The sequence below is a fragment of the Eretmochelys imbricata genome, chromosome 13, assembly GCF_965152235.1.
Source record: "Eretmochelys imbricata isolate rEreImb1 chromosome 13, rEreImb1.hap1, whole genome shotgun sequence".
Lineage (NCBI taxonomy): Eukaryota > Metazoa > Chordata > Testudines > Cheloniidae > Eretmochelys > Eretmochelys imbricata.
This window is the reverse complement of record NC_135584.1, coordinates 16155209-16173200: the sequence shown is the minus strand read 5'-3', so window position 1 is coordinate 16173200 and position 17992 is coordinate 16155209. Positions and strand designations below refer to the sequence as shown.

At 39.6% G+C, this 17992-nt stretch overlaps 1 protein-coding gene across 1 annotated transcript in view; it reads left to right on the top strand.

The window, feature by feature from the left end:
- The window catches only part of PTPN1 (protein tyrosine phosphatase non-receptor type 1), a 61467-nt gene that overhangs the window by 24607 nt on the left and 18868 nt on the right, over positions 1 to 17992 (top strand). The window contains exon 2 of the mRNA XM_077831842.1: positions 15818 to 15908. Within this exon, the coding sequence (XP_077687968.1) occupies positions 15818 to 15908 (91 nt within the window). The remainder of the gene's footprint in view (positions 1 to 15817; positions 15909 to 17992) is intronic.

The following is a 17992-nucleotide window of genomic DNA, read 5'->3' as shown; positions in this document are numbered from 1 at the left end:
TTCTGCTTGTTTGGATTCTGATATAGGAGCACCTAAAATCTTAAAGAAGTGCAACTCTTAGGCTCTTCCTGACCCCTCCCCACCCCATCCTCCAGGCACTTCAAGGGAAACATTTCCAGCCCTGACTTCCAGACATCCTTTTCATTTTCTACTCTGACAGCCACTGCAAAGGACAGTGCTGTTCTATAACCTTAATGGTCAGGGGAAGAAAGAAAATAAAATCTAAAGCTCTTATTTTTCCCAAGAGACCTAGGAAGACGCATCCTACAAGAGCCAAAAAGAACTCCAAGAAATGCCTCTCCTTCTACTGACCAAAGAAGGGTACAATTATTCTTGCGCGGCTGTCAACCAAAAGGGAGCATTCCCACAGTAGCTAGATCTCTAAAGTAATGGTGATCAAGATCTCTCTCTCTCCCATGTCACAAACTCAATCACAGAATTAATGACAATAACAGATGAAAGTCTATCTAACTGAAGAGCACAAATGGTGCCAACAAAAACTCAGGAGCGTCAGTTGGCTGTAGTCACAGGTGATTTGGTGAACTAATGCTTTCAGGAGCCTCATGATATCATGGTAAAGCCTTTTGTGAATTGGCAAAATTAATTAGAAAGGTCACTGTTGCTTCATAAGAGTTATTTTGACTTGCCAGAAAGGAACCCTACCTCCCTACCCGCTTTCCAATTTCATAGCGAGGAACTCAGATTGCTGAACCATCAACATTCTAATCAGATTTGGTCCTAGTGACAGCGTATTCCAAAAATTGACATTCAGGTGTCTCAGGAACAGCCATATAATATAGCAGTGTGTTTATACTTCAAGTGTAATGTATTTATTTATAAGTCCAGCACAGAGATACTTAATGTTTTTTTGCCTCTTAAAACTTACTAGACCATTTAATTTTTGGGATATGAGTTATATGCTTACATTTATTTACAATAAAATTCTATAAAGGCCTGAATAAAAGTACAAGCTCATGTGCACACACATGTACTGCCTGTGTCCTCTTGGCATGCAAACTACAATGAAGCGTATTAAAAACGAACACAATTCAGTCCGTTATAGAAAGGTTTCAGCATGCAGGGGTTTGACTGCCTTTCTGTGGAGTGAAGTAGTATAACTTCTGTTACTCATTGCAATAGCTATAAACTGTTGATTCCAGGAAGTACTATTAGGTGCAAAGTAAATTGAATCAGATTGGCAAACTAACTGATAAGTAATATGGACATAAGGAACTGAAAACGAAAAGGATGTCTGAAAGTCAGGGCTGGAAATGTTTCCTTTGAAGTGTATGCTGAAGTTGCTGGGGGTAGGTTTTTTGGGTTTTTGTTTTTTAAATGACTTAAAACACGTTTTAGAAATTTTCTTGAAACATTTGTCTTGAGAAAATGGTTGCAATGTTTGGCTGTTATGTAGTTAAACTGCTGTGCTACTTGATTAAAAGACAAGCATACTTTCCAGGAAAAGGTGAAAGGACACACATACCACAGATCAGTTTCGTTTGCCATTTTCCGAACTTCAAGCAGATATTCTAGTGTGAAATGCAATCTTTATACTAAGGCTTGAGAAACCGTAAAATACGAGGACTGTCTGTTTCATTAAGTGCAACATAGTGCACTCTTAAACTCAGTGTATTTGAGGGCAAAAGATGAGACCACAAAGCTAATTCTCTGGATCTGGTTGCCTTGAAGCCTCTTACTAGGTTTCACTTTATCACTTAATTTGAGGATATCAGCATTTGTAATTGATTGGGAGCTGGAGTTATTGTTACTCTTTCAAATATTGGCGAGTCAGTCAATCTAAATATTCATGCATCACAGACTTTAAAATTGGGAGAGTGGCTGCATACTCACATAAAGGCATGTTGTTCAGCTGGGAAGTTTCTGGAAGTGTTTAGATCAAAAACAGAGTCAAGAGTCTTCAGTATTCCTGCTTTGCTTACAGATGAAAAAGTCCACAACGTTACTTCAGAGAGGTTCCTCAGTTGAAGAGGCTGAGTGCTGAGATGGTGTGGAAGCCAGCTCCCAGGAATCTGTTTGGAGCCAAAATATCAACAGAGGGAACAAGACACATTTGTCTTACTGTCATAGATATGCCAGGGCTATTTTAAATTCCAAAACAATAATGCAAAAACCTGGGTTTCCATGGTTTAACTTTGTAATATGCAGGTAATCACAGGGCTGCAATTGCAACTTAAGGCAATTGCTGTGTCATTTGGGAAGATGTGATTCAAAAACAATAAAGGGCAACTAGTTTGGCCGCCATCTGCAGGATTTTTCAAGGTGGAGGAGCCAATTTGCCAGGATGGAAACCTTGGCAAACCAATGTAGAGCAAAGGATTTAAAGCAATGATGCTCAGGCCACGTCTACACTACCCACTGAATCAGTGGGTAGTGATCGATCTATCGGGGATCGATTTACCGCGTCCAGTGTAGACGCGATGAATCGATCACCCTGCTGTCGACTCCGGAACTCCACCAGGGCGAGAGGCGGAAGCTGAGTCGATGGGGGAGCGGCGGCCGTCAATCTCGCGGCGCGAGGACGTGAAGTAAGTGATTCTAAGTTGATCTAAGATGCGTCGACTTCAGCTACGCTATTCTCATAGCTGAAGTTGCATATCTTAGATCAATTTCCCCTTCCTCCCCCCAGTGTAGACCAGGCCTTAGACTGAGGCTTGTGACCCACAAGTGGCTTTTTAATGTGTCTCTTTGCAGCTCATGATATTAAAACACTATGTGTGATTTAATTAACAACCAGTCAGGATGCTTGGTCCGTCATTTCGCTATGAGAATAAAATATAGAGAGTTGCCAATTCTGGTTGTACGTATTCCTGGAGGTTTCATCAGGCTAATTTGGCTCCTGAACCACTGAAGTCTGAGTCACTGGTTCACAGGAAGGAGTAAGGTGAAGGAAACTTGCAGCAGGTCTCCAAGGTATTACTATGTGAGCAGGAGCTGGTGACTGTTTTAAATGCTGCATGCCAATAATAAGGAGCCTTTATAGGAAACTGGGGATGTGCTAATTATTCTCTTAATGAAATAAAATATCCCAAGTGCTGCAACCCGAGAATAGAGTTTGTATGCTAATGTCGCAGTTCTACACTCCTTTATGAGATAACATCGAAAAGTCTCAAAACCAGCTTTACAAATAACACGTTCAACTGTGAGTTTGTCTACACTGCTCCTTACCCCACCTGCAAACCCCCTCCTAAAAAAAGAAAAACCTGTGGAAGCCAGTCCCAGAGCACGGATCAACTGGTTTGGTCTTGTGCTGTCAAGCTAAAAATAGCAGTGTAGACATTCCCATTTGGACTGGAGCTCAGGCTCTGAGACCCACCTCCCCTCACCGGGTTTCAGAGCCCAAATAGTCATGTCTACGCTTCTATTTTTAGCCCTGTACTGGGATCCTGAGTCAGTTGACCCCAGGCTCTGAAACTCACTGCAGTGTGCTCTTTTTTGTTTTTGTTTTTTTTAAACAGCGTTACACATACCTTTTATCTTGCATGCAACCTAATGCTTGTGTTAGATCTTTACTGTTTTTGTATCTTTAAAGTACTGTGTACACCTAAAACTTAGGTAAGTTGCATGTGAAAGGGGAAGACTGCTTGTGAAACAGGATTTAATTACTGTGCTTGTGTTCATTTACAGGAACCCTTTTGTGGTTCAAAGCCTTGTATGTAGTGGTTTCAATATACTGAAATCAATTACAAGAAATCAGACTAGGCTGATTCATTTTCTGCATATTGATTTATGCCCAAGGTGAAACTTGTGACTTCAACAGAACATAAGTGATTTCTTTATTTTTCATCTTCGCACAATCCCTTCAGGGGGTTTCTTAAATTTCTTTGTGATCAAGTCTTGTAATAGTATGAGATTAGAATCCAAACAGAAATGGTACAGTGTAATTCCTGTAATGTTAACTTAAAGTACAGCTAGTTCATGTTCACATGGAATGAGCATACTCCATGCTTTTTTTTTTGTTTTGTTTATCTAGGCCAGAATTTTCAAAAGGACTCGGCACCCACAATCCAGTCCAGATTTTCAGAATAGGTCAGCATCCTCTTAGGTACCAAAATAAGTGGCCAGATTTTTGGGGACCATCAAAGCTCACCACCTTCCACTCTGAGTAGAAGCTGAATTTCTTTGGCCTTGCCTTCTCTAACAAACATGTGGCAACGTGTAAGCAAAAGAAAATTTTTACAATGTTGCAAAACAAAACAGTCCACACACTTCTCCCCCAGGGAGAGCATGAGATAAATAGCAGAGATTTTAGTCATGTTGCTTAATGCAGTTCTGGAAGACACTCAGCGACTGAGTTCAGTGTAAGAACCCAGATAGAATAGAATTTCAAAACAGCTCAATGCTTATTGTGTGGTGGTCCTTGTTTTAATGAATCAAACTCAGTCTAAACACTTGAAATACCTTGGAATATTCTTTGCACCAAAAATTGAAAGTAGTTTACTTTCACTGTTATAGTTTCAGGTTTACTTCAGTGTGATGAAAGATCAGTTTTGAGGCCTTATTATAGGAAAACCTTTTGTTCTTAAGCTGTAAAGAACATAGGAACTGAAACAATGGCTATATTGACCACAGATACATGAAGTGAATTTTTTCATTCTTGTGAACTTATTTTCTGTTTAAGTTATAGGCAATACCGATAACCCTCTCTTCTGAAAGAAGTAAATGGTTGGTTGAGTATGCACAAGAGAATAGATTTGATAAAAGCAGTGTCAGTTCATATGAAATCTTAAGGCAGGTAAAAAATCTCTTAGTTTCTAGGTTTTTAAAAGGTTATCTACTTTTTTTTAGTGCTGTTTCAGAGTAGAACAGATAGCCCCAACATATTGAAAAAATTAGATCCCTCCTTTAATTCAGAACAAGGCAGCAGATGTGACAATTTGTGGCACCTTCTATAGATTTCAGAAAGAACTTGTCTATTAAAGAGTATACTAACTTCTTTTCTGTAATTCAGTTGCTTCTGAAACCGTTCTCTTTGTATAAAGTTTGACAGCTGCAATTCTCATTTCTTATGACAATATACATGTAACCTAGTTCGTTGGCATTGCGTTATCAATAGTTTGTTTTTCCTCAAAGGATCTCTTTCCATTAACTTCAGTGGATTTTGGATTAAGCCCACACTTCAGTGTGTTGGTGCTATGTTTATTCTGTTATTTCTGTTGCTAAAAACTGGTCCCTGGCTGCTGCAAACTCTGGTGCATTTGAATATACAGTTAGAGGGTTCTTCTTTTTATTATTTTTTTTGTGTATAAAAGGAAGATGTTGGTAATTGAGATTTTTAGATTTAAAGAGAATTTTTAAATAGTTGGCGATTCTTGCTAACATTGTTTAATGTGAACAGATTAGTGGCAAATCCTATGCACACAACCAAATCAAGCATTTTTTCAACTTTGCAATCTCCTGCCCTTGCTCGAGAACAATGCTTGAAACTATTTGAACAAGATTATCATATCTCTAACCTTTAAAGAGCCCATATTCTATGTAGTTCACTATATAGCTTTATAATGCAAGGATGAAATTTTTCAGGCTTTTTAAATACAATATACTTCTAATACTCAAAATTCAGATGTCTGTCTATCAATACTGTAAGGGTGCAGTTCAGTTCTAGAAAGTTTAGACCCATGTAGGAGAACTTAAAGCATTTGAAGTCCAAGTTTTGAAAATGTATAATAGAAAAATCACTAGACCTCTATTGTGTATTAGATTTTTGAATTAGCGAACAAAATACTACGTCCCAAGACGTATCTTTGACAAAACAAGTGAACCATGTAGTTTAGTTTTGCTAGGTTGATAGTGTTCTGGTAAGTGTATTTGGAACCTCACTGTGCCACTCTTCATCTTTGCTGAGAAACTGAGTATGAGTGTGTTAGTTGTGTCAATTTTTGCAGAGTGAGAATTAAGATTCCAGTGTGCTTTATTCAACACCAGGCTCATTCTCTTCAGTGTTGGATGCAATTGTGCAGAACATTTGTTTCAAAATGCAAATAAAATACCACCACCCTGCTAACTTTAAAAAATGCACATACTTTTTCTAGGTTTCTGATTATCAAAAATATCATCCGCTCAATTTTCACAAATATTGAGTTCCTGCAGAGCCAGTGAGGGGGAGCAGTCCTGCTTTGTCACGTTTTTTAAATGGTCACTTGCTCTCATATTTCTTAGCTAATCGATTTGATTTTTGGAAAGGATAATTAACTATTTGATTTAAAAACTAAAATCTGTTTGTCCCAGGGCTTAAATGTGGCCAGAGCAGAGCTCTGGTAAATATTTCTGAGCCCTGGTGGCTCCTCTTCTTTCCCCCGCTCCTCCCCTGGTGGGCCTGAAACCTGGAGGCCAGAGCCATGAGCTAGAGGTTTTTATAGCATGGGTGGGGGGGGAAGGGCTTTGGGAAATCTGAGAATTTAAAGTCTGGCTTGTCCCAAACTATTAGCCCCAATTTTATATATACATAGATGTGTTCTATACCAGCGGTTTTCAACCGGGGCTGTCAGTCCAGGGCCTTACCCTGTGGGGCTGTGAGTAGAATTCATGGGGTCCCCCAAGCATGGTTGGCATTAGATGCGCTAGGATCCAGGGCAGAAAGACGAAGCCCCACCACATGGGACTGCAACACGGGGCCCCGAGCTCCACCATTCTGGGCTGAAGGTGAAGTCTGAGCAACTTAGCATTGTGGTGCCCCTTGTGGTGTGGGGCACTGGGCAGCTGCCCTACTTGCCACCCCCTGACGCAGGCCCTGGCTTTTATATGCAGAAAAATAGTTGTTGTGGCACAGTGGGGCTGTGGAACTTTTATAGGATGTTGGGGGGGGGGGGGCGGGCTCAGAAAGAAAAAGGTTGAGAACCCCAGTGCTACACCATTTTAAACCTATAAAATATTAAAGGTACAGTGGAGTCTGGCACTCTAATTCCTACTTTCCCTTTAAGGTTAATTTCACGTGTATAAAACGTACTTCAGTGTAAAGTAATTGTGTGTGTGTGTGTGTGTGTGTAATAAGATAATGACCTTGGATGAACACAAAAGATGAAGTCACTCCACAGTTCCTCTTCCATCAGTTATGTCATCAGAACCTCTCCACTGAATTGCATCTCTGTATTCATTCCAGGGCCATCTACTGTTCTGTTATAGCTTATACACAATGAGAGTCCTAGCTCTGGAAAGATTACCATTTTGATGATTGTACTCTGAGTGTGCAGCCAGAACCATCTGGTTTCATTGTCTTAAAGGATCTGGGAGAAGCCTCTTGTCAGGTGCTTTTTTTTCTTCTCTCAAGCACTTTTCACAGAAATATTTAGATTTGCAAAAAGGCTACATATGTTATCCGAGAACATTCGGTTTTGGTCATGTCCTTGTATAAGTACCAACGAAGGCTGTCCGTAAGAAGTTGACACTGTCACTTCTCAGTCCAGGAGTTAAAATGTTATGTAGCAACTCTCTTGAAATGTCATCCTATAAAAGGTTGAAATGTCCTGAGGGTCAGGGAGAACAAAATTTTTAGTTCATATAAAAACGGTTGTTAATGGAATCCAAACATCACTGTGCAAAAATTGTAAAAACTAAATTTTTTCTAAATCTGGATCTGAATTTGCTGTACAGACTAATGCAGAAACTACCTCAGGAGCTAAATAGACATCTGGATTTTCAAATGTACCCAGTATACTAGAGGTGAGCCTGAGCCAAAATACTGGATCTGAAAACCTCCAGTCTTTGGGGAACTTAAGGTCTGTATCTGATCTTCACGATTCATTTCCCTTCTCTAAACTGCATAGGTGGTGAATTAACTGACTTATATCTCGACGCTGTAGTAAGACTGTGGTTTGTTTCCTGGCACTGATTCTTGCTTGATATTGTAAATAGTAAAAGCTTTTCCTCTGCAAAAATACTTGTCTAAGAGCCATTTTGTTTTTCAGTCTCCACCTCCAATATTTTTCCCTCATGCTCACTTCAGGAGCAGTGAAGAGAGTTGCTGAATAGGAAACAGAGTTGTGCAAGTGAGGAAGAGGGGAGAAGCAAGATTTATTAAAAAAAAAAAAAAAAAAAAAAGATGCTCCTGTTTTAGTTTTGTTTCCTGTTCAGCTGTCACATTATGAGCCTTTTGAACTAGCTGAACGATGTATTCCTGCCACCTATTGTGAACGTCTTATGTTCTTAGTCTTATTTTTCATGTTTTAACCTTCTAATTTATTTAAATTTTGAAGACATCCATATAACTTTTAGTCTATTAGAGCTTCATTGACATTGTCTTTTTTTAAAAACAAAAAAAGAGCCTTCACTACAAGTGATCAAAACCGTAATTGATTTTTTTTAAAAAAAAAAAAAGGTTGAAAAGTCAGAAATATGAAAGGTGGTAATATGTAGGGACTGACAAATTGTCAGATCCTCAGCTGGTGTAAAGTCCACATAGCTCCACTGACTTCAGTTCTCCAACTTTTTCTTTCTTTTCAGAACATAGAATATCAGGGTTGGAAGGGACCTCAGGAGGTCATCTAGTTCAACCCCCTGCTCAAAGCAGGACCAATCCCCAGTTTTTGCCCCAGATCCCTAAATGGCCCCCTACAAGGATTGAACTCACAACCCTGGGTTTAGCAGGGCAATGCTCAAACCACTGAGCTATCTCTCTTAATATATTTACAAAAAACATTTAAGTGTTCATAGTTTCCAAAGCCAGAAGGGACCACTGTGATTATCTAGTCTGACTGCCTGTGTAACACAGGCTACAGAACTTCCCCAAAATTCCCATTCGAACTAGAGTAAGTCTTTTAGAAAAACCTCCCCTTTTGATTTTCAAATTGCCGATAATGGAGAATCTGCCAAAATCTTTGGTAAATTGTTCCAATGGTTAATTACCCTCACTGTTAAAAACTATTCCTTATTTCCAGTCTGAATTTGTCTATTTTCCACTTGTAGGCATTGGGTCTTGTTAGATTTTCTTCCACTAGATTGAAGAGCCCATTATGAAATATCTGTTCCCTGTGTAGATACTTGGATTGTGATCAAGTCTCTCCTTAACTTGCTCTTTTAAGATTAAATAAAATCTTGTTTAGGTGGCAAAGTCAAACACCTGAAGGTTAGGAAATGCCAGATTTAGGGTAGCTCATATAACTTTAATTCTACCCTCATTTTAAAGTTGTGCACTTAGGGTTGTTGTTTTTTTTTACTTCCAATCATATATTGGACTCCTGTACAGCTAGCGTCTTTCAGTAGAAACTAGTTAGTCCTGTTTTCCCCCTTTTTGCCCTTACTACCTAGAGGTTCCCAAATTGCAATTTCTAAATCTTGGCCCAAAAGTTTAAATTTGTGTTGCTAAGTGCACACCCAAATGATCAAAATTCAGATTGTCTTCAGATGAACTAGTTACCTAATTTACACAGTCCTTGGCGGTGTAGAAGAGTGAACTCACTGCTAGAATGCATCCTTAAAGCATGGGTGTGGTGTAGTAGCTCTCCTGTCTAGCACCCCTTGCCAACAGTCATGCTGGTCCCTCAGTGGTCCACCTCTTCTCATGACTCATGTTTTAGTCACACCCCATTCAGGCTGACAAAATCTAGCATAAATAAATAACCCTGGTCCTTCCATCTAATCTGTCGTCCTTGGGTTTTGGAACCTTCTCTCAAAGTTTCTAGCAGCCCATATCTTAAGGGCTTCCCATCACCTTAGCAGTGGCAGGTAGGGGAACCCAGGTTCATCCTCTACACTATACCCTCTTGCTGCCACCCCCCTGGACTTTGTTCGATGAAGCCTGTCTCTGGGCTTTTCTCCTCACTCTGTGTAAGAGCTTCTTGTTCCTTACAGATCTCTCCATTCCCTACTATCAGGAGTGTAACATCAAAGTTTCTCCTTGCAGCCCCTTTCTGCTTCATGTGTCCTTTGTTTATAGCACCACCCAGCCCCTTCCCAGATGGGTTCCATCATTAGTTAGGCCAGGCCCACATGAACCCTTTCACCACATGTGTGGGGTAGTCACCCCATCACAGCAGGCAATACAGGTTTTGTAAATTATGATCCTCTAAAGTGTGGGTCTACAATTTTTTTTAGACCAGTTGCACCTTGTTCATGGAGCACAACAAAGCCCTAGCTTAGGGATGTCTGATTGCTAGGGTAATCAGAATGGGTATAGGTTTCTTTAAAGCCCTTTCCTTCATGCTGACATAATTTAATGGCACATTCCAGCCTAGCTCATGCATTCTGGTGGCTGTGCATTTCAGCAACCGCAGCCAACTGACTGTAGACATGGAAGTTCTGCTTATACTGCATCACTGCAGCCTGTTTCAAATTGCCTACATAGTACTGAATCAGCAAGGGGCTTTCTAGGAAAACCATGTTGTAGGTCTGTGATTACAATTTCTTAACCTCATGGAGCAATCACTTGCTCAGCCAGCCTTACACGGAACTCTTGAGAAATGTATGTACACGCCCACTGGCTTACCTAGTTCCCAGATATATGAACAAGCAAATCTCTATAACCAGTGTCGTCAAAAGTGATGTGAACATTTTATTCAATTGTACAACTTCTACAGCTTGTCACTTTATTTCATGAATCTGGGTGGAATTTTATAAGCTGTGTTTATACAGGTCAGATTAGATGATCATAATAGTTCCTTCTGGCCTTAATATCTATGAATGAATGAACCGCTTGGCATATGTGGTCCAAAGCTATATTCCTAAAGAATTTTATATCAGGGCTACTGAAGTCTGGTTAACACGTTTATCAGGCAGGTGTCTGCATAGAAAGGGAAAGCCACTCTTGTTGCCCCAACCAGTTGAATGTCAGTTTCATCCAGTGTGTTCCTGAATGCTTTATCACAATAATTCACTTCATATTCTGGCTCACAAGTGTTCCCTTTAGAGAAGGACTAGGGTCACTGGCGCTCAGTTCTGCGACGTCCTGCGTTTTCCCTTTGAGCCTAAAAAGGATTTTCCCCTAGATTAATCCAGCTGTTTGTTTCTACAGGACCCCTCAACACTTGTCCCTCTTGTGATCTCAGGAGGGAAAAGCTATGTACTGTATGACGTCACCTAGCAAAGGAGCATTCCAAAGAGTAGCAGCTTTCCCTTAACTTCTAATTGTGATTTATTTTATTGTGGTGCCATTCTTTGTGGCACCTGTATCAGTAAATGGAGATTAGGAAATTGATTATTTTAAGTAAAATTCTTTCATTTTGAGATTAGTGTTGTGCTGATTACTAAAAGCATTAAGGAAGCTTTAAATGTTAAATATGTGATTATTTCAGTGTATACCAGACTACTATGGCTCACTGTAGCTGTGCTCATAGGGACTTGGCAACTGCTGTTTCCCAGAGATAGACAGGCAGTGAGTGACAATATAACAGAGGACCTCTTATCCTATGCTGCACGGAAATTATTTTCCCAAAGAGTTTATGGGTAAATATATTTTTCATTTTACCCATTAATCATGCTATCTGCAGACTTAAGGTCAGATGCAAACCATTGAAGTCAGTGGGCTTTGGACCAAGCTCTCCCCCCCCCCCCCCTCCCCCCGCCATGGTAATATGAGTTGTAACTACTGACACACACATGCTTGCAAGGAGGTGATGTCCACCATATGATTATGAATACAATGTACCTGAATGATTGCTGACAGATCCACAAAGGTATGTAGGCTCCTAACTTGAAATCGGTGGAAGTTAGGACCCTAAATACCTATGTGAATGTGGAACTTAATTTTTCTGTGGCTCGGTTTCCTGCCTATAAAATAAGGATGCATGTAAAGCACTCTTGATATATTCTGATGAAGGGCACTATAAAGTTAGTGTAGCAGGTGGCCTGAAACTAAAATGGAAAAAGCTGAACTTGGTTATACATAGTGACTTAATTCAATGTTTGGGGCTACATAGCTTTATGGTATTTTGTAAAGCTGCTAATGGTACTAGGGGCCAGAAACCCTGATCTGACCAAAATGTGCTCAGCTTGAGGAAGGGGAAAGTTGACTCTAAATGACTTTTCCACTTACCGAGTCCTGAGGCCCATTTGGCCCCTAACATAGCTGAGAGCTGCTCTCCCCTCTTGAAAAAGCACAGAAAGGTCTTTAACTTTTACCTGTATTATTATGATAGATCTAGATCAGAAATGGGCAGAAAAACATTGATTTGTCTCATCTGAAGTACAGCATTTCAACAGACTTCTTCTTCCAAAGCTACAAGTTACTGCCCTGAAATATCTGTGGTGGGTACAGGACTTAAACCCATGAGGTGAGTGCTATCAAATGAGTCATACTCAGAACCAGAAGATTTAACTTCGGAAAACTGACTTTCAGTTCTAGTCCTCAAGTTTTATAATGCATGACATTTTAAATTGTGTTATGCTTCCCTTTTAAAATGATAGTGTCACTGTAGAGGCACCATATAAATGTAATTCAAGAAAGTGTTAATTATCCTTATCAATCCCTGTATTCGTCTACCAGCCTTTCATTTATTATACTGACATTGACTTTGAGTCACTCTGACATGACACTTGCATGTTTTGAATTTTTGAAAGTGTACTTTTTTTTCTTTTCTTGTGGCTTCCTACATAGATTATACTACCATAGGACTGACACATTTTGAAATTGCCGATCTGGTAACTGATCCCTGACAGTGGCCAATACCAGAAGCTTCAGGGGAACGTGCAAGAAACCCTAGAGTGGACAATTTTGTGTAATAACTTTGCCAGAAGAGGACACTTCTTTTAATAACCCCCTCCACTGAGGGCATCTGTGCTATGATTAAGTCATTTCGTGTTCTGCGGGACTTCTCATTACCATTGGCTGCACAAAGAGCTACCACTGCAAAAAAAACAAACAAACAAAAAGAACCACCACCCACTACCATCAGAAATATATCTGGCTCCTGAGATCCATGCATTCATGACTTTCAAGATTGACTATTTTATGCAGTTCGCTAGATTTAGAATGAAGCCCCGTGGACTAATTGGGGTTTTTTTCAGGACAACAATTAGCATCAGAGGTCCCTATGGACACTTCACTGCGGTGCTCCATTCACTGCACTGACTCCCCATTTAGCATAGAAGCCAGTTCAAAGTAAGGACAGACTTTGAAAGCTCTCCAGGGGTTTCTTGAGCTACCTGAGAGAAAGTATTACCCTCCATGACAGTGATTTACCACAACAGGTATGTCTACACTGCAGTTAGACCCACCCTGCTGGCTCAGGCTTAAGGGCCGTTTAATTTACAGTGTAGACAGTTGGGCTGCAGTCTGAGCCCAAATATCTACACTGTAATTAAACAGCCCTTAAGCCTGAGCTTCATGAACCTGAGTCAGCTGGCATGGGCCAGCCAGGGGTATAGACATACCCAGTCAGGCAAAACAAGAGCACCTACTAACTTCCTGCCTTCAGATCTAAATAGCAAACTCATCTGTTTGACCTAGCTTTCATACAGTTTCTTAAGGCAATGCAAATTTAGCATATTTTCCTACCTTGAGGGATTGAAAAGAGATCACTGCCTTTATTAAGCCTTTGTCTACATGATGCACCTTTTAGAGAGACAGCTGTGCCGCAACAGCCATGCTGCTGAAAGGCGCGCAGTGTAGCTGTTGTTTGTCGGCAGGAGAGAGTCTCCTGCTGGCAAAAAAAAAAAAACTTCCACTCCCAGTGAGCAGCAGCAGCTTTGTCGTTTGTATAGGATTTTTTCCTATATCTATGAATATTCTTAGTCTATATCAATGTCTAATACTTTTCAACCTTACTGAACGCTTGGCTTCAGTGGTATTTGTGGCAACGAGTTCTTGGGGAGGGTGGAGAGTATCTTCTATCAGTTAAAGTTCCTTTGTGTGACTGAAGCATCATTGCAATTCTTCTATAAAATGTAAAAAAAAGCTGATGTTAGCAGTTTAGATACTTAGGAGCCATTACTGGCTTTCAGTGGCACAAGGCAGGTTAGTGCCTCCGCTTTATATATTGGATTGAATTAATAAAACCATATAGACTTTTTTGCTTACATTACATGTTGATTTCTTTGCACATGGACCTCAAGTCGTCGTCTTTACGCTTAAAAAGACTATGTAGGCTCTGTGGGGAGTAGATTTAGAAAACCCTTTTTGCCGTTCCCTTTTTGGTCTTGATACTTCAATTTGTGCATGGTAGCAAAAGCTAAAATAACAAATGACCAGTCTGTGATGTCTGTAAGTTGCCAGGGCTTCATGTTCCTGGGATGTTGTACTGCTGAAGTTGAGACTATATTCATCATACTGGTAGCCTACGTTCTCCCATCAGAATTACAGGCAGCCATATGTTAAGTTATAAAAAGATAGTAGCTGATGTCCAGCCCTATTCAGCAGGGAGCTGTGTCAGATCACTGTACTAATTTGGGGCAAGTAGTTATAAAATATAACTCATCACACAATATAGTCTGTACAACATACTCGGAGATTGCTGCTAAATCTACGGGGAGGAGTAGGAAAGGAGGGGAAGGAATTGAATGCTTGCAGTTGGTAGGTCACTTTGGACAAAAACATTCCTATGATTTAGCACTTCTCTGTATGCCTAAGGTTACCGTTCTGCAAAATCATAAAGAGTACCAGTCTGATTTGGACCGAATTCAAAGGGCCGTATCCTCAGCTGGCATAAATTGATGTTTGCTCTATGTCAGGGAGCTACACCAGTTTAACCAGCTGAGGATATGATCCTAAAAATGTAAATTTCTTACTGTAAAATTTAGTTTAATTTGATTAACCACATAAATCAGAGTGTCTCAAATTCAACCCTAGTGGAAAGGGATGAATTTGCCCTAATATCTTTAGTATTTTTGGATGGCCTTTGAGCCATGCTAAACTGTACATTTTACACACAGACACAAGATGTCTGTCTTGGGACTCCTTAAATTGCCTTGTAATAGCTAAATCTGAACTCTGCAGCGAGTGCATTTCTGGCAGTTTTCATTCAGATTTTGTTCCAGCCTCAGTGTGTTTTAAAACAATAAAAATAATAATCTACAATGAATGACATGATCTCTTCTCTGATGGTCCTGGTAACAACGTTCATACAGGTTGTACTCTTATGCAGCATATGATATGTATGTCTGCCTGATTTCTATAAATAAGGGTTTATATTCAAGTTGGGCAGTATTGTGCTGCTTTATTTCTTCTGAGTTTCTCTCAGAGGCTTGAGCTGTTAGCCACATCTGAAAAAAGGCTGGAGGAAGAGCTGGATGATTCTGTCAGTATTACCTTGCGGAATGGCATCCTTGCTTTTATGTAGAGTATGCACTGAGTGCAAAGAACCCCTTTTGTCATTTGCAGCTCCAGAACAGCTTGCTGATGACTCGAGATAAGGATCCAAATTAACTTAACTAGACATGACTGCAGTTTTGGGCTGTTAATATAGACTTATAAAATGGTGACGTGTAGAATACTAAATGATAGCCATTTCTAACCATCTTTCTTAGTGAACTCTTTAATGTGTATCTGCGTGCGATGAATAACTTTGTGGAAATATTTATGTAATGTCACATGTCTGCACAATTCTCTACATCAGGTAAAATATGTTCATCTAAAAGCACAATGTGTTGCAGTACTTCCTTTGTGAAAAGCTGATCACATATTAGCATAGCCAACAGCAAGTCAGTGTCTTGTACTACAAGAAATAATCTTACCTCAGTATTTAATCTAAAACTGCAAACATTTGTTCTAAATAGTTGCTGTCCAAAACCCTCAAGTAAATGCCATGATAAGCAGACACTTGCAGGTGACTACAAAATAAAATCAACATCCCCTCCCTCACAGACACACTGAACTGTAAGCTTTTCTTGCAAACTGCTGGCAAGTTCAAACATCTTAATTCTTTTGTTCTAGGATATCAGGCATGAAGCCAGTGACTTTCCATGTAAAGTGGCCAAACATCCCAGAAACAAAAACCGAAACAGGTACAGAGATGTCAGCCCCTGTAAGTATCCTTTTTTTCACAATTATTTGTAACAGACTGTTAACCTCTAAGAATTTGTGTCTCAGAAGGCACTTGGTTGTATATTTTGAATGGATGGCTATACATCCATGACTTAAATCTTGTCATTAATATACTTCATGACATGAGATCTGTCACAATACACCATAGTGTGGTATGTCATGGGATTACACTGTAGCGGTGTGCAGTAGCTGCAATGTTCATGGACAGAAGTCTTTGCGGGAAAGTAGTTGTCTCATGGTTAAATCCCAGGGACAGAGAAAGAGGATGGGTAGGATAGCACAAATCTGTTATCAGTATTAAATGTACAGTTATCCTCTCCATTAATGTAAAAATAAATATATATATAGCATGCTACCAGTTAATATAGAATGTTTGTAGCTGTACAGAGACAGGAGGAATTTTGCCAAAACAATTTAATTGGAAGTTGGTTTGAGAGGAAAAAAGGAAGCAAAGAAACCAGCCTAGCTAGCTTTTAACTTAGTCACTTCAGAAACTCTGATCTCCTTGTTTTCCTATATATCTGTTGATGAAACTTTATATTCAGTCCTCTAAGTCTCTTCTCCCTGCACAAAGTGGGTCATGATTAGGGCTTCTGATTTTCAGTCTTAACTGATAAACACTGACAAAACACCCTAATACAAAAAATGCAATCAGCGTTTATTGGATAAACACCCGAAATGGTTACTTGTATCCAGGAGCTTGTTTGCACAGACTGGTAATGTGGATTACAGGGATGTGAGTTCTAAAGCGCACTAAAAAAAATGGAGATTGGTCCTGCTTTGAGCAGGGGTTTGGACTAGATCTCCTGAGGTCCCTTCCAACCCTGATATTCTGTGATTCTGTGAATTTCTTGCACAATAATTGTTCCTGCTGGTGCTCGTTAGAGGTTCCCTTGTACACTTTAGCATATTGCTGTTTGCAAGAGCACTCTGTTAAAATACATTAGGGAACATTGCAAAGAGATTATTCATAGAAAGCCCTTAAAAGCTCCAACTTGGACCCTTACAAAACTCAAAGTTAAAAATAAACCCTGAAAAATTAAATTATAATAAACCAGAAACCCTAATCGTGATGCACTTTTGAGACTTTTCCCCTCATCCCAAGTGTGTATTTATTATGTCCTCTGTTTTGAGAGACAAGGTGGATGAGGTAATATCTTATTGGACCAGCTTCTGTTGCTGAGAGACGAGCTTTTGAGCTACACAGAGCTCTTCTTCCAGTCTGGGAAATGTACTCGGTGTCACAGCTACATATGAGGTGGAACAGGTTGTTTAGCATAAGTAGTTAGCACTGCTTAGAACAAACATAAAGAACAGTTGCAGTGTATGCTGCACTCACAGGATTCCTGTACATATTGCATCTAAACAAATATTTCCAGATACTGGAAAACTTGTACAGTCACTTTAGAGACTAAAATTCAGTTCAGCCTTTCAAGAAATTCAGTAGGGACTATAATGTTGCACATAGCTTTGCTTACTGATCACTTTCAGGAGTCTTATTTTTTTCTTGTTGACCATTGTTAATTTTGTTTTCCTTTAGATGATATTCCTTTCAATAAGTTTGGTTTTCCTGTAAAATGTGGAAATTCTTATGCATTGGGGGAATCATAAATACTGCAAGCTTTGGAACTAACAGAAGTCCAGTAAAATAAGTGTCAAGTAATTTTTTTGTTCAGTAGGTGGGGAGGATAGATTAGGAAAATTTTCAGTTGAATGTAGGACCTATCAGCAGAGGTTAAGGTTTCCATTTGATGATTATCCTGCTGATACAGGCCACTTTGTTCAAATTTATCTATTATCCAGATTTTAAGGAACTGATTTTCACAAAGACCTGCAAAAATATGCATACAGTTGTAGAATTAGTTTGTACATGCTGATTGCATGTACAAGCAGTAGCTTGATATATAAATCTGTGTGCAAAATTATCCGGTTTGCACATACAATTGTGATCATTGCGTGTGCAAAATACTCCACACTTCACAACTGTTTTTAATTGGGCCCTAATTGCATTATCACAATAAAATAGTGCTAATTATTGTCTGTTCCCAGTACAGCAAGTGCAAA